The 24,188-nt window shown below is 46.0% G+C and overlaps 1 protein-coding gene across 2 annotated transcripts in view; it reads left to right on the forward strand.

The window, feature by feature from the left end:
- CPAMD8 (C3 and PZP like alpha-2-macroglobulin domain containing 8) overlaps positions 1-24,188 on the forward strand; it is a 510,164-nt gene that overhangs the window by 368,371 nt on the left and 117,605 nt on the right. For both annotated transcript variants that reach the window (XM_029614183.1, XM_029614185.1), the window contains exons 28-30: positions 3,269-3,425; positions 4,378-4,452; positions 17,886-18,051. In XM_029614183.1, coding sequence (XP_029470043.1) covers positions 3,269-3,425; positions 4,378-4,452; positions 17,886-18,051 — 398 coding nt within the window. The remainder of the gene's footprint in view (positions 1-3,268; positions 3,426-4,377; positions 4,453-17,885; positions 18,052-24,188) is intronic.

The following is a 24,188-nucleotide window of genomic DNA, read 5'->3' on the forward strand; positions in this document are numbered from 1 at the left end:
CATTTATGGAAGAGAATGTATGGGAAGAGCTAGGTAAACTGAAAGTGGACAAAGCCATGGGGCCTGATGAGATTCATCTCAGGATACTAAGGGAGCTCAGAGATGTGCTCTGTGACCTGTTCAATAGATCTCTGGATAAGGGTGTGTTGCCTAGTGACTGGCGAAGAGCGGCAGTGGTCCCGCTACACAAGAGTGGGAGCAGAGAAGAGGCTGGAAACTACAGGCCAGTTAGCAACACCTCGGTGCTGGGAAAATTAATGGAGACTCTGCTGAAGGAAAGGATAGTGAATTATCTACAGTCAGGAGGATTGCTGGACGCGAGACAGCATGGTTTCACCAGGGGAAGGTCCTGTCAGACAAATCTGATTGATTTCTTTGATTGGGTGACGAGCTGAATCAGGGAAGAACGCTCAATGTAATTTACTTGGATTTTAGTAAAGCTTTTGATACGGTCCCACATAGAAGACTCATCTACAAAATGAGAAGCTTGGGGGTGAGCTCCAAGGTGATGGCGTGGATTACTGTTGTGAACCGTGCTGCCTGCGGGTCTCCTCGCGAGCAGACTCACTCACCATGTCGTCTTTCTTCACCCGACATGGCAGGACGCCGCCATAGGGCCTCCCTCGCAGCCGGAGCTGCGGACTGTCTTGCCCATGCGGCCCGGAGGCCGCCCCAGATATCCTCCTTCTTTGCGGCATAGACCCGCTGCCGACTTCCACCATCTTCGCGGCACAAAGGCCGCATCCCCGGGCTCGAGTGGCGGCTGGAGCCACCCCCGGGGCCACCTGCAGCGGCTGGAGCTGCTGCCGTCTTCGGGCCTGCTCCTCAGGCCAGCCCTGCGCTTCTGACACACAGACGCTGTGCAGGCCGCTGTCCACGGTCCTGCGCAGCCCTGCTTCCTGCTCCTTAGGTGCCGGCACTCTCCTCTCTGCTAGATTTAAAGGGCCAGACACAGGAAGTGTGCTGGCCCCACCTTTAATGGGACTTCCTCTCCCAGCCCTATAAAAGGGCAGCTCCGTCAGTCTGTCGTGGCCTTGCATCTGAGTGACATCCCTCTGGAGGCTCCTGCCTGCCAGAGCCTTGTAAGGTCTTCTGTTCCTCGTGGAGCTCCTCGTCTCGTCTGCCTTCGTACCACGTCTTCGTGTCTTGATGTCTTGCCTGAGGTCCTTGTCCATGTCCTGATGTCCCATCATGATCTGCCACGTCCTGATGTACTTGCCTGTCTGGATGTTCTTCCCTGCGTCTTCGTCTGGTGCTCCTGGGCCTTCTGTTCCTGTAGAGCTGTGGTTCTCGGATGATGTTGTGCCCGAGAATGGAGTGGCCTGCAGGTGGGATTGGTCCCTTTGCTCCTAAGCTTCTGTTCCTGCCAGCCGTAGGTGGAGCTTCGGATGACATCGGCTCCGTCATTGGAGTTCCTCCTTGCCTGGGTCTTCCCTGCTCTTGTCCCGCTCTCCTCGTGGTCCGTGACCAGCCTCTTAGGGCTGTGTAGGGCGCGTAGTGGGACAGGGTGGTCCGTGACTTTGTCCCGCAGGTGGGCTGAGTAGGGCGCCCTGAGAGACAGTGCCAGTGTCCTTCCTCCCAGCTGTTGTCAAGTTCCTAGTCTCGTCTGTGATGCCGTTGCATCAACCCAAGTGTCTTCGCCTGTGATGCCGTCACATCAACCCAGTCTCATCCGTGATCCCGTCGCATCGATCATAGTCCTGTCTATGTGTCAAGGCCTCCGTCTTCCCTCAACCTCAGGCCAGGCCTGCTGCTCCATGCTGTTCCATGCAGCAGGTCTGAAAGGGCTCGGAATGGTCGGAGGACCATTCAACTTCCAACATCCTCAGTTGTTGGCCTTGGGAGCTTGCAGGCCTGGCAGAGGGTAAGCCCGTCAGCCACGCTGGAACACTTCAACCCTCGGGTCGGTCCTGGATGCGTCTGGGGCCGGGCTGAGGCCCAAGGGCACACAAAACACCCCTACGTAACAATTACAAACTGGTTGACGGATAGAAGACAACTCTGAAGAGAGAATGGTGTTAAGTGGAGTGCGGCAGAGATCGGTATTGGGACTGGTTCTGTTCAACATCTTTGTGAGCAACATTACGGAAGGAATAGAAGGTAAAGTTTTTCTATTTGTGGATGATACTAAGATCTGCAACAGAGTGGACACGCCGGAAGGAGTAAAGAGAATGAGACGGGATTTAAGGAAACTGGAAGAGTGGTCGAAGATATGGCAGCAATGCCAAGAAGTGCAGAGTCATGCATCTGGGGTGTGGTAATCCAAAAGAGCTGTATGTGTAGGGGGGGTGAAGGGCTGATATGCACAGAACAGGAGAGAGACCTTGGGTTGATAATGTCTAACAACCTGAAGTCGGCGAAGCAATGCGACAGGCGATAGCTAAAGCCAGAAGAATGCTGGGCTGTTTAGAGAGAGGAATATTTAGTAAGAAAAGGGAAGTGATAATTCCCTTGTACAGATCCTTGGTGAGGCCTCACCTGGAATACTGTGTTCAGTTCTGGAGACCATATCTCAAAAGGGACAGAGACAGGATGGAGGTGGGCCAGAGAAGGGTGACCAAAATGGTGGGTGGTCTCCATCGAATGCCTAATGAGAAGAGGTTGAAGAACCTGAATATGTATACCTTGGAGGATAGGAGGAGCAGGGGTGATATGATACAGACCTTCAGATACTTGAAAAGTTTTAATGATCCATGGTCAACAACAGATCTTTTCCATAGGAAACAATTTAGTAGAACTAGGGGTCATGATTTGAAACTCCAGGGAAGAAGACTTAGAACCAATGTCAGAAAATATTTCTTCATGGAGAGGGTGGTGGATGCCTGGAATGACCTTTTGGAGGAAGTGGTGAAGACTATAACTGTGAAGGATTTCAAAGGGGCGTGGGATAAACACTGTGGATCACTAAAGGCTAGAGGAATTCAAAGGGGCATGGGATAAACACTATGGATCACTAAAGGCTAGAGGATTGGAAAGAATGAAAAAAAGCATGGGGGTAGTGGACCTGAGGTAACCTGCACGGAGTGGCAGTTGCTACCCTTAACAGAATCATGAGGGTGACCTACACGGAGCGGCAGTTGCTACCCTTAAACATAAACATGGAGTAACCTGCACGGAGCGGCATTTACTGCCATGGGAAGCTTGCTGGGCAGATTGGATGGACCATTTGGTCTTTTTCTGCCGTTGTTACTATGTTATTAAGCCAGCCTGGAATCTGATTGGACTGATCATTTTCTCCTCTGAAAGCTGTTTATTTGTTTTATGTTAGGCTGACCGCTTTTGTCTTAAAGTCCTTTGCACAATCGCGTGGATTCATCTTCATCGATCCCAAGGAACTGAGTGCAGCGAAGGACTGGATCATCCAGCATCAGAAAGAAGATGGCTCTTTCCCTGCCATGGGGAGGATACTGAATAAAGACATTCAGGTAGATGGCTATATGGGATGCAGAAATACATTGCTACAGCCTTCTTTAGAACTGTATTAAAACATGATCTTAAAGTTCAGTTCTCCTTATGTTCTCAGCAACAAAAAGGGGGTGTAGACTGTTTAAAAACTAAGGTTCACAGGTTGCAAATCTGGCATGATCACTCGACCTTCTCTCTTCCCCAGCTGGGTAGAGCAATGATTGGCTGCAATCGAGTGAAGGTAATTACTCACTGTCTGTTCTGGGCTTGTCCTGAAGTACCATGAAGTGGTATTTATGTGATATCATTTTTCCTCATCCAGCTCGCCCAACTCTTGTTCTTGTTCAAGCCTGTATTTGAGCTGCTGACATCCATCACCCTTGACTTGAATGGAGAAGAAATTGGGGCAAATCACTACTAAAGCATTGGAAACTGCTAGAAATGACCAAAATAGTGATATAATAATAATGTATGCTGGATAATACTTATTTCCTAAGCATTTAAAAGTATCATTGTTGATGATCATTAGCCAGAACTTAAAAGAAATCTCCCAGTGATAATATTAAAACAGTATTTTTTTTAATTTACTATGTTATAGCTTTGTGCAACGTACATAATTCACATGATTACAGTATCTGGCTCCAAAGATAAATTTGAGCACAAGGATATGAAATGACTAGCTTGGTGAATTTTAGGTCGGTGTGGTGCAACCACTGTTTGCAGGTATACAGCACAATGCCACAGTGCTGGCTCTGCACTACCCCAGGGCTTCATGTCCTCACAAGAGCATTTCCATGTCAGTGTGATGAAATGCCTGCTTAAAAACAAGTCTCCATTGATTTTAAGGGCTTCTCTTGTCAAGAGTGTTGTGAAGTTTTACACATATCAAGCGGTACCTTTAGACTTGTCCTCCCGGTTTTATGCCTATTTAAGAAACTACCTGCTGTTTGTTGGGTTTTTTTTGTCTTCCAGGGTGGGATCCAAGGAAAGATTGCTCTGACAGCCTATGTAGTGACATCACTCCTGGAGACTGGCATTGCATCTGAGGTAAGATTACCTTTTCCCAGATCCTCAGACTTGAACTCCTGAGTTCTGCTTGTAAGATGTTGTCTGTAGTGGTGCCCCAAATGCTAATCTGCCTCATCCACGGAGGACTGAATGAACTGGCTCTCTTTTTTGTTTTCTCTGATTCTCTCCTGGGTGACAGAACAACACAGTTGTTCTGCAAAACTGGAAAAACACCAGGATTCCAGTTTATTTGGCAAGGGAGTTTCCACTTGTATTTTATTTATTTATTTATTTATTGCAATGCTCCATGACAGATGAGCAAATGTTTCTAATGAGGCAAGGAAGCCAGGGAGGTTAAAAAGGGTAAAGGTTAATCCCACAAGGAAATAAAAGGAAGCACAATTAGATCAAATAAAATTAAATTGTTTAAAATATCAAAGCCACGTTCTTCCCTGGTGGAGTCACCAAGAGAGTTAATATACTGTGTTTGCTGGGCTGGGGGTGGGGGGAGGAAGAAGTCCTGCAACCCTGATTATCCCCTTGTATCTCCGTGCAGCTAAGCACCATCACTATGGACTCCCACGTATGGTGAGGAACTTGGCTTCCTGAATTGGGATTTCTTGCAGCCCTTCTTCAGAGCGGAATGTTTCTTAGATTTTTAAACCAGCTCCAGTGAGTGTAGATTATTTCCACTTACAAAAACAGGCAAAGCTCTCTTTAGTTTTGTTGACCCTGTTATAAACAATTTATATGGATATGTAGCCTTTAAAATGCAAATGAAGTTAATTGAAAGTTGGGTGCACCACTTGATCATTGTAACATGAGTAGATAATTTTATTTATTTATTTATTTATTTGTTTTTTATATACCGATATTCACCTGTGGGTATTATGTCGGTTTACAAGATAATGTTTTTGACTGTAAAGATAATATGACTGTGGTCACATTATCTTTACATTGTAACATTGTAACAAACATGGTAACATTGTAAAAACTATATCTGTGTAGTGCTTTAACAATTATAACATTATAATATTGAATAACATACCCTGTTTAGTTTCTTAAGAACATAAGAAAATGCCATACTGGGTCAGACCAAGGGTCCATCAAGCCCAGCATCCTGTTTCCAACAGTGGCCAATCCAGGCCATAAGAACCTGGCAATTACCCAAAAACTAAGTCTATTCCATGTTACCATTGCTAATGGCAGTGGCTATTCTCTAAGTGAACTTAATAGCAGGTAATGGACTTCTCCTCCAAGAACTTATCCAATCCTTTTATAAACACAGCTATACTAACTGCACTAACCACAGCCTCTGGCAACAAATTCCAGAGTTTAATTGTGCATTGAGTAAAAAAGAACTTTCTCCGATTAGTTTTAAATGTGCCCCATGCTAACTTCATGGAGTGCCCCCTAGTCTTTCTATTATCCGAAAGCGTAAATAACCGATTCACATCGACCCGTTCTAGACCTCTCATAATTTTAAACATCTCTATGTTATAATAGCTAACGTTATTGAGATAGTATGGACCTTTGTTGGAGGTGTTATGAGATCTCTTGGTGGGGTTGTAGAGCTGGTGGTTTGGGGTTGGATCTCAGAGGATGCCAAATAAGGACCAACTGACCCACCCAGTCCCACCCAGTTGTTTCCATTTGCACTGCTTTAGCTAAGGATATCTCACAGATGTTGGCCTACTTCCCTATTTAATTCTGTTTTTGTTATGTTTCCCATTCATGGTCCTCAACCATTCCAAGTAGACATGCCTACAAGTTCCCATATGTAAACCAGCATCCATGCCTTTTCCTCCCACCACCGCCACCACCACACAACCTTTCAACTCTGTTCTTGCCACTGCCCTCTAATTCTGTCCTAAGCATGTTTAAATTCAGTACAAAATCCACAAAAACTTAAAACATTATACATAATAACATACATCAAATAGACATGCCAAATTAAATATATCAAATAAAATTAGTCTACAAGCAGGAGTACCACAGTGATCAGCACTGTCCGCAACGCTCTTCAACATTTACCTGCTTCTGTTATGCCACCTCCTGGCAGGACTGGGAATCATACATTACATATATGCCGATGACATTCAACTAATTCTACCCATTGAAGACTCTATTGAAAAAACATTAAATTTAGTTAACATGTACCTTGACATAATCAAACAACTACTAAACCAAATGGAAATAGTTATTAATATAAAAAAAACTGAGTTCCTACATCTAGAACGAAAAAACATTGAGATTATTCAAAATCCAATTATACTAAAGAATAATCAGAAAATAGAAATAGCAGAGAAAGTAAGAAACCTCAGTGTAATAATTGACACTGAACTCAGTCTTAAACAACACATATCTCTGAAAGTAAAAGAAGGTTATGCCAAACTTATGGTCCTCAGGAGGCTAAAACCCCTACTAACACCAACAACTTTCGAACAATCTTACAAGCACTGATCTTTGCAAGCACAGATTACTGCAACACACTGTTTTTGGGATTACCTTACACAACTATAAGACCACTCCAAATTTTACAAAACTCTGCCGCAAGAATACTTACTGGAAAAAGAAAAAGAGATCATATCACTGAAACACTAGCAGATTTACATTGGCTACCCATAGAACAAAGGGTTCAATACAAGACACTCTGCACAAAAAAAGCTGAATGGCTGAACACTAGGGATGTGAATCGTTTTTCTGACGATTGAAAATATCGTACGATATTTTCAAACTTGTCAGAAATCAGGGGCTCCCAGAAACCGATAGGAAAACCCCACGAAATTGTTCGTGGGGTTCTCTTATCGTTTTGGGGGAGGGCGGGAAAAATGGCACACAAAAACAACCCCTAAACCCACCCCGACCCTTTAAAACACATCCTTTAGCTTCCCCCACCCTCCCAACCCCCCCCCAAAACTTTTTAAAAGTTCCTGGTGGTCCAGTGGGGGTCCTGGAATCAGTCCTTTCTTGGCCGACGTCCTGGTAGAGACGGAGCCCCACAGACACATGGGGGTCTCAAATCCACACAATGAAACAATGCCGGTTCTGTTATGGTAGTGGATCCTTGGACCGGGACGAGGGATGATACCCACCAATAGCGTCTAGGTGTGCTCGTCTCCGGAGGGTGGAATATACTGCAGCACAATCCGGCAAGGAGTCCCCAGGTAGACGGCAAGCAACACAGTCCGAGTTCCAGGCAAGGGTCCAAGACAGGCTGCAAACAAACACAGTCTGAGTTCCAGGCAAGGGTCCAAGGCAGGCGGCAAACAACACAGTCCGAGTTCCAGGCAAGGGTCCAAGGCAGGCGGCAAACAACACAGTCCGAGTTCCAATCCGAGTCGGGGCCAGAAGACAGATAATCCAAACCACAGGTCGGGGCAGGCAGCGAAACAACGAAATCCAAATCCAGGCAAAGGTCTAAGGCAGGTGGCAAGCAACAAGGTCCAAATCCAATCCGAATCAAGCCAGAAGAACAGCAGACAACCACTGGAACCTGTTGCAAAAGCGTCTTTCATTCCTCAGAGGGAGTTTAAATCTCCCTGGCTCCCTGGCTGATGATGTCATCTTCCGGGGCCGGCCTGGTCTTGGCATCGCGGCCCCTTTAAGAGGCGGGGCTTGCCGCGTCTCTCCCGACGCTGCTCCCCGACGTCCAGAAGCAGTCGCGCCGTGGCCTGTGCGCTGCTGCCTGCCAAGATGGGGACCCTGTGCCGGCAACGTGGAGGAGGTAGGGGGGTCTAGCTGCGAGTAAGCGCGGCCGGGACCCACAACAGGTTCACTCCTCTATACCGAAGATAGGGGGCAGGTTGTCCCTTTTCCTAGAGGAGTGGACCAATTTGACCTCAGATCAGTGGGTCCTAAATATAATAGAACACGGCTACGCTTTAGATTTTGCTCGGCCGTTCTGGGAGCGATTTTTGGTTTCCCCGTGCTCTTACGAGCAAAAACGCCTGGCTGTGTGCGACACCCTCAGACGTCTGCAGGACTTGGACCCCATAGTACCAGTACCCACAAGAGAACTCAGGTGGGGTCTCTACTCCATTTATTTCGTGGTACCCAAAAAGGAAGGCACTTTCTGACCCATCCTCGACCTAAAGATAGTCAATCGGGCTCTAACAGTGCCTCGATTTTGCACAGAAACTCTTCGTTCTGTAATAGCGTCCATTCACAGGGGAGAGTTCTTGGCGTCTCTAGACCTGACAGAGGCATATCTGCACATACCCATCCGCCCCCGACCATCAAACATACCTACAGTTCTCAATCCTCGGACATCACTTTCAATTTTGTGCCCTGCCCTTCGGTCTAGCAATGGCACCCAGAGTATTCACCAAGGTAATGGTGGTAGTAGCAGCGGCTCTCCGGAGAGAGGATATTCTGGTACACCCTTATCTGGACGACTGGTTGATTCGAGCGAAATCGGAGGATCTTTGCTGGAACACGGTACATTGTGTCCAACTGTTAAGCTCGCTGGGCTGGGTTGTCAATCCGGACAAGAGTCATCTGGTTCCTTCCCAGTCCTTGGAGTTTCTGGGTGCTCAGTTCAACACCTTCTTGGGCATGTTTTTCTTACCGAGGAGCAACTCACCAAGGTGCAGACTCAGGTAGAGTCTTTGCGATCCATGCCTCGTCCCAGAGTCTGGCATTATCTATAGGTTCTCTGTTTGATGGCTTCCACTCTTGATCTAGTCCCATGGGCCTTTGCGCATATGAGACCTCTTCAGTCAGCATTACTCTTCTGTTGGAATCCACTCTCTGAACAGTTTCACCTTCTCCTACCCTTTACAGACTCAGCACATTCCAGTCTTGTGTGGTGGCTACTACCAGACAATTTGCATTGGGGAGTGGACTTGGAGATTCCCTCTTGGACAGCGGTAACCATTGATGTGAGTCTCTATGGTTGGCGAGCAGTCTGTCAGGGGAGAGCGGTGCAAAACCAGCGGTCAAGAATGGAGTCCTCCTGATCGATCAATCGGAGACCAAAGCGGTTTGGTTAGCTCTGCAGGCCCTCTTTCCCGTGGTAAAGGGAACGTCGGTAAGAGTACTCTCCGACAATGCAATGACGGTGGCCTACATCAGTCGACAAGGCAGAACCAAGAGTCGACTAGTGGCAATGGAGGACCAGCTCTTGATGAGCTGAGCAGAGCAGCACCTATACAGGACGAAAAAGCAGAATGGCTGCACTGCACTGCGAGTACATGTTCCACATAGAAATTTAAGATCAGCAAATAAAGCCCTCTTAACCATCCCATCAGTAAAAACAGCAAGACTAACACAGGTGAGGGAGCATGCACTATCACTGGTGGGTCCCACCCTATGGAACACCCTGCCCCTAGAACTAAGACTACAGAGAGATTTCAAAATGTTCAAAACAAACCTCAAAACATGGCTTTTCAAACAGGCTTTTTACAAAGAGAATGTTGAAAACAGATAAGGAAGAGCCAGCATAAAGCACCTAACACATAAACTCCAGGTACTAACCTGGAAATTATCTTTATCCCACTGTTAAGCGTAAATAACCTTAAAACCGTAGGTACCCAACCACGAGACAGGTACCAATATACATCTTATGTCAGAAATCAAATAGTTTCTAGTGATTCAATTGTTACCGATTATTAATGGCACCTTCATTATATAGTTTTTTCTTACTATTTTTTCCTTCTATTTGTGCCCTATTATAAACCGTTATGATGGTAATAACTTAATGACGGTATAGAAAAACTTTTAAATAAATAAATAGCAGCCTCTCACATAGCCGGAGTGGACAATGTGCAAGCTGATTTTCTCAGCCGCCACCAGCTGGACCCAGGGGAGTGGGAACTCTCTGAAGAAGCCTTTCGTCTTCTGTGCGACCACTGGGCCACGCCCTCCATGGACCTGATGGCGACGTACCACAATGCCAAGGCTCCACACTTCTTCAGTCAGCGACGGGAACCAGGAGTGGAGAGTGTGGATGCTCTGGTCCTTCCCTGGCCAAAGGACATTCTGTTGTATATATTTCCGCCTTGGCCTTTGGTCGGCAAGGTTCTGCGTCGCATCGAAGTGCATCCGGGCGAAGTAGTGCTAGTGGCGCCAGAATGGCCGTGTCGCCCATGGTTTGTGGGCCTAGTGAACCTAGCAGTGGACGGACCTCTGAGGTTTCATCTGTCTCCGAATCTTCTGCACCAAGGCCCCGTTTATTTTCAAGAGGCAGATCGCTTCTATCTAGCGGCTTTTGAAAGACGGAGATTAAGGAGTAAGGGTTACTCAGATGCAGTGATTGCCACGCTCTTACAATCTCGCAAACCTTCTACCTCCATGGCATACATTAGAGTTTGGGGTGTTTTTGAGACCTGGTGTCTGGACCACAACGTAGACCCATCAGGGGCTTCAGTTGCGGACGTTTTGACCTTTTTACAGGCAGGACTGGCAAAAGGTTGGCCTTTAATTTCCTAAGAGTCCAGGTGGCAGCCCTTGATTGCTTTTGGGGTAAGGTACAGGGCGTTGCCCTGGCACCCCATCAGATGTGGTTCGCTTTTTGCGTGGGGCCAAGCATTTGCATCCTCCAATTCGGAACCCTTGCCCCTCGTGGAAGTTAAATCTGGTTCTCCGCGCCCTTTGTAATGCGCCTTTCAAGCCGTTGAAGTGAGCGACTCTGAAGGATCTGACGTTGAAAGTGGTCTTCCTCGTAGCTATCTCCTCAGCGAGGCGTGTGTCGGAGCTTCAGGCCTTATCTTGCAGGGAGCCCTTTCTACGGCAGGAGTATCCTTGCGGACGGTTCCCTCCTTTCTCCTGAAAGTGGGACCATCGTCTTCCTCGGTAGTACAGGAAAGGTGGTGGACAGAATGACCTTGCAGGGTCTATTATGTGCCACGGGGTATCGGGTCCATCCTCTGCGATGAAAGACCTGGAGAGCGCATCGGCGCAACCATTTTTATTGGCTGGGTGGTAACGCAGTATGAAATTGAATCGGGTAAAGAAGAGGGACCAATGGGCCTGGCGATGGTTTAAACGCTGAGCATGATGTAGACACTCGAGATTTTTATGATCTGTGTATACAGTGATCTGGTGTTGGGCTCCCTCAAGCCAAGGCCACCATTCTTCAAAGGCCAGCTTGATGGCCAGCAGTTCTTTATCCCCAATGGCTTAATTATGTTCCACCGGCGAGAAGCGCCAGGGAAAAAAAGAACAAGGGTGCAGTGTATGAGTAGTTGAGTATTGACTCAGTATGGTTAGAACATTAGAACATGCCATACTGGGTCAGACCAAGGGTCCATCAAGCCCAGCATCCTGTTTCCAACAGTGGCCAATCCAGGCCATAAGAACCTGGCAAGTACCCAAAAACTAAGTCTATTCGATGTTACCGTTGCTAGTAATAGCGGTGTTTATTATCTAAGTCAATTTAATTAATAGCAGGTAATGGACTTCTCCTTCAAGAACTTATCCAATCCTTTTTAAACATAGCTATACTAACTGCACTAACCACATCTTCTGGCAACAAATTCCAGAGTTTAATTGTGTGTTGAATGAAAAAGACTTTTCTCCAATTCGTTTTAAATGTGCCACATGCTAACTTCATGGAGTGCCCCCTAGTCTTTCTATTATCCGAAACAGTAAAAAACCGATTCACATCTACCCGTTCTAGACCTCTCATGATTTTAAACACCTCTATCATATCCCCACTCGGCCGTCTCTTCTCCAAGCTGAAAAGTCCTAACCTCTTTAGTCTTTCCTCATAGGGGAGCTGTTCCATTCACTTTATCATTTTGGTCGCCCTTCTCTGTACCTTCTCCATCGCAATTTTATTTATTTATTTATTTAGTGTTTTTCTATACCAGCATTCGCGATATGGATCACATCATGCTGGTTTACATTTAACAGGGGTTGTAAAATGAAGATATAATAAAATAAAACTATAACAGGTGCGGAAAACACTGAAGTTACAATAAAACAGGGATGTTCAAAACTGGGAGCAGAAGAAAAGGCGAGAGGAATTTAAAAGAAAGAGCAATTGTTTACAATGTTCTAGGAATGTCTTGACTGTGGTTGGGGTCTGGAAAGGCTTGCTTAAACAACCACGTCTTAAGCCTTTTTCTGAATGTCAGAAGGCAAGGTTCCTGTCGCAGATCCGGTGGGATGGAGTTCCATAGCGATGGTCCTGCTGTGGAGAAGGCCCGGTCTCTAAAGGTTATATGTTGAGAGGTTTTGGTGTGTGGTAGAAGTAGTGAATCGTTGTAAGCCTCTCTGATGGGTCTGGAGGAGGTATGTTTTCTGAGTGGGATTTGTAGGTTGAGTGGAGCATGATGATGGATGGCTTTGTAGATAGTGGTAATGGACTTATGTATGATTCTGTTGTGAATTGGCAACCAGTGTAGGTCTTTGAGGATGGGAGATATGTGGTCTCTTCTCCTCGAATTTGTCAATATTCTGGCTGCCGTATTTTTGGACCATCTGAAGAGGTTTGGTGTGAGACAAGGGGAGACCTAATAAGATAGAGTTACAGTAGTCTATCCTAGAGAAGATTATTGCTTGCAGAACTGTTCTGCAATCATGAAAGTGAAAGAGTGGTTTTATTCTTTTTAGGACATGTAGTTTATGAAAACAGTCCTTAGTTGTTTGGTTAATAAATGATTTTAGGTTTAGCAGATTATCAATAATAACTCCTAAGTCTCTTGCTTGGGAAATGTGATGGTTGGCTGGTGGATTCGTAGTGACATTACTGGTTTCCGGGGATATGAGAAGGAGTTTGCTTTTTGAAGAATTTAGTATTAAGTTTAAGCTGGTGAGGAGGCAGTTGATTTCTTGAAGGCAATTTTCCCAAAATTCAAGTGTTATATCTTTTTTGAGATGCGGCGACCAGAAATGTACACAGTATTCAAGATGCGGTCTCACCAAGGAGCGATACAGAGGCACTCCAAAGCTAGAGACATCGACCTCGACGACAAACGGCCATGTAGGGTCCAGATGACGGAGACAAGGTTCCTTGAGTAAGGCAGACTTGAGGGCCTGAAAGACGGTCATGGCTTCAGGTGACCACTGAGAGGGGTTGGCCACCTTGCGAGTCATGGCCGTGAGTGTTGCAGTCAGGGTTGAATAGTGATGAATAAAGGAGAAATAGTAATTGCCGAAGCCAAGGAATCTCTGAAGTGCCTTGAGGCCCATAGGTTGAGGCCAATCACGAATGCTCTTCAATTTCTGAGGGTCCATTCGAAACCCCTGGCTGGACACCACGTAGCCAAGAAAAGGAATGGTCTCTTGCTCGAAGGAGCACTTCTCAAGCTTGGCAAAAAGTTGGTTATCTCGCACATGCTGGAGGATACGAGAGACAACCTGGTGATGGCTTTGTAGGTCTTGCGAGAAGACTAGAATGTTGTTGAGGTACATAACTACGCATTGGTAAAGCATATCCATGACCAGCTATGGCGGCTGTGTAGGGCACGCCTCGGTGCAGGCCTCTACTGAATCTTTGTCGTGTTTCCAGCTTCAAATCTTCATCTTCTCATCTGGAGTCTGCTTCGCTTCCGGCGTAGTCCATGACCAGCCATGCAGTACTCACCCTGTACTAGTGCCTGAATCCTGAATCCTCGTCTGAGTCTTCCAAGGTCCTTGAGTCCTTGTCTGAATCTTCAAGTTCCTCAGTTCCATGTCTCATCATGTTCCTGCCCTCAGCCTCTGTCTGGCCTCACGCACTCGTCGTTCCCAAGCAGCAGGTCTGGAAGGGCTGCCGAGTGGCCGGAGGGCTACTCTTGAGACCAGCATTGAGTTGCTGGGTCTCACCTGTGTGTGCAGATCCAGTGGAGGTCTGAGCCTGCCTTGTTCCAGTGCCTGTGATGTTCTATGCCTCGATTCTAGTCCAGCCATGTTTCAGGTTCAGCCTGTGCTTGGACACACTCATCTCCCATGGTTTGTGTCTTGGGGCTCCTCCCGAGCCGCGCCGTAGTCCAAGGGCTGACATCTCTCTAGAGCAAACGACTGCACCCCCATGCTCGCAACAGAACAGCTTACTATACTTTGCAACCTCCCAAACAAATCCTCTGGGAGGATCTGTATCAAATAAAGGAACATAAGAACATAAGAACATGCCATACTGGGTCAGACCAAGGGTCCATCAAGCCCAGCATCCTGTTTCCAACAGTGGCCATTCCAGGCCATAAGAACCTGGCAAGTACCCAAAAACTAAGTCTGTTCCATGTTACTGTTGCTAGTAATAGCAGTGGCTATTTTCTAAGTCAACTTAATTAATAGCAGGTAATGAACTTCTCCTCCAAGAACTTATCCAGTCCTGGGGCCCTTTTAAAATATTTGGGTTATATTAGCCACCCTCCAGTCTTCAGGTACAATGGATGATTTTAATGATAGGTTACAAATTTTTACTAATAAGTCTAAAATTTCATTTTTTAGTTCCTTCAGAACACTGGGGTGTATACCATCCGGTCCAGGTGATTTACTCCTCTTCAGTTTTTCAATCAGGCCTACCACATCTTCTAGGTTCACTGTGATTTTGTTCAGTCCATCTGAATCATTACCCATGAAAACTTCCTCTGATATGGGTACCTCCTCAACATCCTCTTCAGTAAACACCAAAGCAAAGAAATAATTTAATCTTTCCACGATGGCCTTATCTTCTCTAAGTACCCCTTTAACCCCTCGATCATCTAACGGTCCAACTGACTCCCTCACAGGCTTTCTGTTTTGGATATATTTTAAAAAGTTTTTACTGTGAGGTTTTGCCTCTACGGCCAACTTCTTTTCAAATTCTCTCTCAGCCTGTCTTATCAATGTCTTACATTTAACTTGCCAACGCTTATGCATTATCCTATTTTCTTCTGTTGGATCCTTCTTCCAGTTTTTGAATGAAGATCTTTTGGCTAAAATAGCTTCTTTCACTCACCTTTTAACCATGCCAGTAATCATTTTGCCTTCTTTCCACCTTTCTTAATGTGTGGAATACATCTGGACTGTGTTTCTAGGATGGTATTTTTTAACAATGCCCACACCTCTTGCACACTCTGAGCTGCTCCTTTAAGTTTTTTTCTATTTTTCTCATTTTATCAAAGTTTCCCTTTTGAAAGTTTAGCACGAGAGCCATGGATCTGCTTACTGTCCCCCTTCCAGTCATTAATTCAAATTTGATCATATTATGATAACTATTGCCAAGCGGCCCCACCACTGTTACCTCTCTCACCAAATCCTGTTCTCCACTGAGAATTAGATCTAAAATTGCTCCCTCTCTTGTCGGTTCCTGAATCAATTGCTCCATAAAATTGTCATTTATTCCATTCATCTAGCATGTCCCAATGATACAATTACTCAGTCAATATTGGGGTAATTGATATCTCCCATTATTACCACACTACCAATTTGGTTAGCTTCCCTAATTTCTGTTAGCATTTCACTGTCCATCTCACCATCTTGACCAGGTGGACAGTAGTATACTCCTATCACTATACTCTTCCCCAACACACAAGGGCATGAATCTAAACTACAGTATGACGGTCTACAAGACCTTGAGATTCCCTGGAGCTGATTCCCTGATTTTAAGTGGTCTTGCAACTTCTCAAGTAAGATTGAGAGGAAGACTTCTGTTGTTTGGGCCCTTGCTTCACATACGTGTTAATGAAGTCCACCTATAATTTCTGTATGAAGGCATGACATTTCTGTACTGGTTACTGTGGTGGAATGTTTGGAATTAAAATTTGTGTTGACTTCATCCAAGGCTCCAGTGTAGGAGGTGAAGACATAATATTTGAAGTTTCTGTATGTTCTTTTTTGAATGCTTTCTTCCTACTTTGATGAGATTTGAGGAAGAATTCAGTGATGAAGATCTGTTTTGTAGTATGCTATGAGCTCTTCATGGTGTGTTTTCCCTATGCCAGTGATTCTTGGTATTGATACTTCATTACTGGTGAATCTCAGTGCTGATGGTTCCATGATGTGTTTTTTTGGCACCGGTGCCTCTGTACTATGTCTCTTCGGTGTAGATGGTTCTGAACTCCAACTCTTTGATTCTGTCATTTCAGCGCTGTGTCTCTTAGATACAGGCATGTCCCAGCTCCAGTGCTTTGCTACCATTGTCTGTACGTTGCTTCTGACTTTTGACTTTCTTTTGATTTATTCTGCTTATATTTCGATTTATTCTGCTTCGATGTGCTTGGGTGCTTATATTTGAGTCAGAGTTCCCAATTATTAGTGCCCTTGGGATCACAATTAGCAGAATAATTATCCGTTCCAAGGCATTTCAAACAAAGAAAATGTAAATCTGGTATGCACATTTTGTGTCCACGCTATTTACATTTTTTGAACAGGCTTTTCCCTTTTTTCTCTGAAGACATTCTGAAATTTCCTGATGATGCTGAGGGAGAGAGAAATGATTTCCCAACTGTTCACTGAATAGATGAAAATAAATTGCAGGGCACTCTTGTGGGAAGGCCCACTTATGCTCAGTTCATGCAGTTCATTTCTGATTCACCTAGACCCTATAGCACATAGCCCTGAATCCTTATCAGTTTACCCAGGCCTACCACCCAAAAATTGCAGACAACAGACAAGTCCAATTTCACTTGCACTAGTCAATTAGTGAGTGTAAAAATGTATGAATAAGTTAAATAATTTATGCATGTATATCTCTTATAAAATAGCAACTTCTGCATATATTTTTTGACCTTACCCTGGAACACCATTAGACCTCCCTTTTCATGTATGCATGAAATAAAAAATAGTCGCATACTTTCAATACATGTTTATGTTATTTTTCCACATGGAACCCCTTTGAAAATTTAATCATTAGCCAGGTAAGTCAGGAGCAGTCTGATAAACAGGAAGTTCAAAACCTTGGGGTTTGTCTGGCTAAGTCCCAACTTAATACCATCAAATGAATACCCATCGATACCTTCCAAAGTTTTATTTAGGACAAAAGTTAAAATGAATCTACTCCTTGCATTCAATAAGAAATGTTCTCCCATTAAAACTAACCTGCCCAAAACCATATAAATCGATTCCTCCAATTTATTTTAAAATGTGTTTAAAATTTGTTCAAATATTTCTCAAACATAGTTCTTACACACATATCCAAATATTTCAAGTTTTACAATTATATGCAGAAAATTCCCTGATTATACAACTATAAATTCATTTTAACTTTTGTACTAAATAAAACTTTGGAAAATATTTATGGGTCCCAGCTTAGCCAGACAAACCCCTTTGAATATTGACCTCATAACATTAACATCTGGAGAGTAGACTCTGGGAAGAAGATTTTTCAAATGGAGGGGGGAGTGGTCATAATAAATAGAAAACTCCAATACTATCCCAAGAGGAAGAAAAATAGACCAAGAGGGATATATTGACTTTCTGACTAAAAAAGGCTGGTTAGAACAGAGATCCTATGAGACTTCTTCCACAGTCAGAAGAATCTGTTGACCATAATCGAGAGGACTTGTGTTATGAGCTGAGAAAGGTATCAGTTGATAAGTTAACTACCTTGCTTGCTTGCATAGGAAGAAAAATCAGCAGTAACCAAAGCAAAAAACTTCCTGGAGTTGAACTTGTATTCGGTTGAAGATCCATACACTACTGCACTGATTGCATATTCAATGACCTTACTGTGCAGCACCCATGCCACGGTCGTCCTTCGAAAGCTGAACGCCATGGCTATCACGCAAGGTACATTTGTGATTCTTTAATTTATGGAACCTTGGAAATACAGAGATGATTTCACATGTGAGCATGGAGCATTTTATAGTCCATGAGACAAAGGCTGCTGGGAATGTTTACTACAGGGCCCAGACATACTAAGGGTATTTTTCACCATAGATATAAACTGGGAAAAACCCTTTAGTACCTCTGGCTTACAGAGACCAAGAGATGATTCACTGAACTGAAAGATCAGAAAATGTATATACATGAGTTATGTGCAAAAACAAGAGGGCACTGTAATATGAAGATTTTGATTTAAGGAAACAATTTTAAGAAAGGAATATTTCCTATATGGGAGATCAATTAGTGTTTTGCTTTGCAAAGTTGCAGGTCCAGCAGCTGGATATTTTTAAGAAAAATGTATATCACTCAATGGACATGTGGTATACTAATAATTAGGGGATGGAGTAGGTTAAGCTGCTGTATGCAACCAGAAGATGGCTGAACCTAATAAACACAGATCTGATCATCTATAGAATACTGTGCCATGAGAATTCCACTTACAGAAAAGTTTTATCACCTTTACCAGAATTTTAGCTGAGTTAATTACTTGAGTTTTTATGTATACAATGCAAAGCACTGAAAAGCCACAGCTTTGCAAGGAGCCAATCACCTTCACCCTAGCATAGAAATGCTGCAGAGATTTTTTAGCAGATTGCACTGCATTATATTGCCCAGTGTGACAAGGTGCAGGAGGCATGCAACCAATCACTTGGGGTTGCTTTCACACATCTCTGGGAAATGTGCTTACCGGATTCATGCTAGATGAGTGGGGACAGTCCTTGTTACTGAGGTTATTTTCAAGCCCTGCTTTCCCCATGAAGTTACATACAGGTCAATACAGTAAAGTGCGGCTGCGGTTACCCTGCTCCTAACCCACTTTCTACCCACTTTTCGGCCGCGTTAGCCCTTCCTGCGATACACAATCCCCTTTAACCTACTCTTACCGCGTCCTTAAATCACCGGGTAACCCCTTCCGCCCGCGGCATGTATATTACATGTAAACAATCGAATTAGCTATTCCCTCCCATACAGTAACGCGCCCGACTATCGCTTTTTTACCCTGCTGTTTTGCCGCACGTTTAACCTGCTAACTTACCGCCTACCCTTACCCCTGCGTTAGAGGCAGGGGTAAGGGTAGGCAGCAAACTTTCCCCCAGCCCCCGCTCACCTGCCCTGGCCGTGTCCATGGGTGCTGGTCTCCGGGGCAGCCCCAGTCCTCTCCCCTCCTCCCGAAGCAACGAAAGCGGGAAAAAGCGAAAAAGGCATGACTTCACGACGTTTGGCGTCACGGCATGTGACGTCACGTCTTGAGCGGCCCAATTGCATGCACAGTGGCTGCTTTCGCCCTTGCGATGCGTCCGTGTTCGCGGGCAGCTGGAGGCAGGGGAGCCGCGGTCGTCTTCGCCGATGTCCGTCTCCGGAGGGGGGCTGCAAAAAAAGTAAGTTGCTTCGTTGCTTTACACTGCCAGTCCTCTCTCCCCTCCTCCCGAAGCAAGGCTGCTTTTCGCACCTTGCTTCGGGAGGAGGGGAGGGAGGACTGGCAATCCCGAGCATAGGATTGCCCGTCCTCTCTCCCATCTCTCTCTTGCTACTTTTTTTTTTTTCGCTTTTTCGCTTTTTTTCCGCTTTCGTTGCTTGCTTCAGGAGGAGGGGAGAGAGGACTGGCAATCCCGAGCGTCGGAGAACCGTCCACTTCCTGGTACCTGTCATTTCAAATGTCATTTGAAATGACAGATACCAGCGTGTCCGTGAAGCGTTAGGCCAGCGTTCCCAGGATACTGTATAGCGCTCTATACAGTAAAATGGGTTGCGCGGGCCTAACGCTTCACGGACGCTTCTTAGACGCAGCTTGCATTTGCAAGCTATTTACATACAGCATCGAGCGGTAGGTGAGCTGGACTGTGCATGCGGCAACCGCGGGTGCGCCCGGCACTAACGCAGCTCTTCCTACCGCTCCTTACTGTATCGGCCCAATAATGTTCTAAGCAGAGAAGACTCTGGCTACTTATTATCATTTGTTCCATCACTGAAGAATCAAAATGGTGAGATATCTATATAAATAAAAATGTTAAATAGTTTGGACAAAATCGCTAATCTCAGAAACCACTGAACCAATTGCTTTCAAATTTGGACACAACCTTCATTTCGCATACAGGAAGGTTCTTCTGTACTTACATTACAGGTATGTCACACCTGTGACAGATAAAATAAGTTTAAATATTTTTTTGAGAAAACAGCGACATCTGCTGGACGTAAGAGCCATCTGTTACACCTTACACTAACACACTCTACACTAATCATTTCGCCAGTCCAGGTCCACGTTTCACTTCCATTTTAACACATTCGCACACTTTTTTCGCCGGAAGATAACTATTTCCTTTACAGATAAAATACACCCACCACCCACCACCCTCCTCACACCCCCCACACACATGCCAAATTGATTTACTTCCTACAGCCTCCCAACACACACTCCACTCTCCTCATACCCCCCACACACATACCAAATTTATTTACTTCCCAGACCCTCACAACACACACAAAACCTGACAGAAGTCCGGGAGGCTCCAGCGGGGGGCCAGGACCGATCCGGGACACATCTCCTGCACTACGGCCGTCGGCTGCCAGCAATCAACATGGTGCCGACGGCCCTTTCCCTTACTATGCCACTCAGGGACACCAATGGCGGCAGTAGCCCATGTGACATAGTAAGGGTGAGGGCCCCTCGGCGCCATTTTCAGGACTGGCAGCCGGCGGCCCTTTGCCCTTACTATGTCAGAGGACCTACCGCTGCCATTGCTCCACCCCACTGACATAGTAAGGGCAAAGGGCCGTCGGAACCCGTTTCAGTGCTTGCAGCCGACGGACCAACGCCAATACATCGCTCCCGGACCGCTCCTGAATGCCCGCTCCACCGACTGACATTTTTATCAGGTCTCGGGGGATCTGGAGGGTGGGGGGTGGTAATGAATTTATTGCGAACATCTTTGGGAGGGGTCACAAGGGGGAGCAGGTTTCATTCATTCGGCAACTATGGGGGGGGGGGCAGGGAGGGGGGCTACTGTTGTTGCCAAACCCAATCAGTTGTGGACCCTTGGTCCGGAGGGTACTCACCGAGGTGTTGTCCAGATGAATTCCCTTCCGGAAGGTGGAGCAGTAACTCGATACAGGCGCCAGGCAAGACAAGGTCCAATTCCAGGCAAGGTCGAGGCAGGCAGCAGGCAAGGTAAAGTCCAGTTCCAGGCACAGTCAGGGCAGGCGGCAGGCAAAGCAAGGTCCAGTTCCAGGCAAGGTCAGGCCAGGCGGCAGGCAAGGCAAAGTCCAGTTCCAGGCAAGGTCAGGGCAGGCAGCAGGGAAGGCAAAGTCTAGTTCCAGGCAAGGTCAGGGCAGGCGGCAGGCAAGGCAAAGTCCAGTTCCAGGCAAGGTCAGGGCAGGCAAGGCAAAGTCCAGTTCCAGTTCCAGGCAAGGGCAGGCGGCAGGCAAGGCAAAATCCAATCCAGGCAGGGTCAAGGTAGGCTACGACAAGACAGAACTCCAACAGCACCAGAAGAACCTTGTTGCAAAGGCACAGAGCCTTCCCGGGGAGAGGTTTAAATCTCCCCGGGCATCTGACGTCACCTCTGGGGCCGACCCGACTTTCCCGCCTCGGCCCCTTTAAGGGGGCAGGTCCTGCTGCGCTCTCCCCGACGCTGCTTTACGGATGTGGGGAGAGACACGCCGCGGCCCGTGTGATCCGCGGCCACCATCGAGGTGGCCGCGGCCCGGCCTGGTAGGAGATCCTGGCCGGGAACCCCTCAGCCCAGGATCGCAACAGTACCCCCCCCCCCCTCTTACGCCCTCTTCTAGAAGGACCAGGCTTACCGGGGTGTGAAAGATGAAAGTTCTGGAGTAAGGTCTTATCCAAGAAGTTTACGGATGGTTCCCACGAGTTCTCCTCCGGACCAAAGCCTTCCCAAGCAATCAGATATTCCCATCGCCTGTGGTTATGACGGACATCAAGAACTTCCCGTACCTGATAAATCGGATCATCCTCAGATGCAACCGTGGGTGGTCGAGAGGGAGCAGCGTGGAACGAAGAGCAGATCACAGGTTTAAGCAAGGAGACATGGAATGAATTATGAATACGGAGACTGGTCGGAAGCCGCAAGCGATAAGTGACTGGACCCAATCGTTTGCTGACAAAGAAAGGTCCAATATACTTAGGAGCCAGTCTCAGAGATGGGACCCGGTGACGTATGTGACGGGTACTCAGCCAAACATGGTCTCCCGTGTTAAATACTGGAGCAGGACAACGATGCTTATCCAACATCCGCTTGGAGGTGGCCGCCGCACGGAACAGCTGAGCATTAGTAGACTTCCAAAGTTCATGAAGTTGTGATGCAGAAAGGTGGGCCGCCGGAGAGGCAACCAAAACTGGCAAAGGAAGAGGAGGTTGGGGCTGCTTCCTGTAAACAATCTGGAAGGGAGACTTCCCAGTGGCCGAGTGCTTGTGTGAATTGTGTGAAAATTCGGCCCAGGGTAACAGTGAGGACCAATCGTCCTGACGATCATTCACAAACAGGCGGAGGAACGTCTTCAATCCATGGTTGATGCCCTGGTGGCGCCGTCCTAGTAGTGGCCAGGACCACTCTAGCCGGGTCAATAATATAGCTGGGGGAATCAGGTGTGTCGTCGGTCTCATTCCTCTCTCTCTCACACACACACACACACACACATGCATGCCATGCCCTCTTATACATGCTCTCGCTTTCTCATACACATACACTCTCGCTCTTTTACACATACTCTCTCACACACAACTCACATGCTGTATTTTATACATGGTCTCACTGTCTCACTTTCTCTCACATGCCCTCTCTCTTACATGCTCTATTACTCACACACACTCTCTGACTCAGGTCAGGTCTCAAGCCCTGAGGGCCTGTTCTCCCCTCAGTTCCTAGTGGGGTAGGCTACACTAGAGATGACCTTACAGGGGTGGAGGCCCAGGGTGAATCAGCCAGAAAGGGGCCTCCTACCCATGATTGAAGGACAAGATTGGGATTCTCCTCTGCACTCCCTCAAAAGACTCCACAATTCCTTTTCCCCTTTATTTATTTATTTATTTATTAGCTTTTATATACCGACATTCGTGGGTACATCATGCCAGTTTACAATATAACTGAAGGAGGTGCATGAGGCTGCATGAGGTGTCTTCTCCCAAGACATCTCATGCAGCCTTCCCCCATAACCCCCTCAAGTAATCTCTCCTCAGTCTATGCCCACCCCCTCCTGAAAAAAACCCCCCATGAAGCCCTTTCCCTTTCAACCAAGATTCTATCAACAAGCACTCTCCCAGGCACCAGGACCCCCAGAAAACATTTCTTCCTCTTTATTTATTTATTTATTTATTTATTTATAGTTTTTATATACCGATCTTCTTGCATTAGATACAAACCAAACCGGTTTACATGGAACAAAAAACTGCCTGTAAAGGCGGTACATGGAACCAAGAACATACAATATAATAAACTGGACAAACTTATTTATAAATTTTAACTGACCCGAGAAAAAAAAAAAGAATTTACATTACATAGTCATGTAATATGTGATAAACACAAACGAATATATATATATATGTATACATACATACACACCCACACACATATATATATATATATATATATATAAATATATACACACACAAACATAAATATATATATGTATATATATATATATATATATATACACATACACACATACACATACAAGCATACATAATACTTGAAAAACATATTTCTAGTCATAGAGGAAATAAAAGGAGTAAAAGACTGAAGGGTGTCTGAAAGTCTCTTAAACCTTCCCAGGCACCTTGTTGATGGTTACAGTCATCTCTTTCTGTCTACCGCTGATTCCTCTGCACTGCGTGAGAAGATACAAATAAACAGCACTGCCCCTTCCTCTGTGCCAGCAGATGGACGCTGATAACGCTTCCCGCTGACGTGCAGCAGACACTGTTTGGGGCTATTGGCGTCCTTCCTACAGCGCAAGGTATCTGCTGGGGGTCTGCTAAAGCACAGATTCCGGCTCAATGGCCCCAGTTTACCACTCCTCCGCAACGT

The sequence above is a fragment of the Rhinatrema bivittatum genome, chromosome 8, assembly GCF_901001135.1.
Source record: "Rhinatrema bivittatum chromosome 8, aRhiBiv1.1, whole genome shotgun sequence".
Taxonomy (NCBI): domain Eukaryota; kingdom Metazoa; phylum Chordata; class Amphibia; order Gymnophiona; family Rhinatrematidae; genus Rhinatrema; species Rhinatrema bivittatum.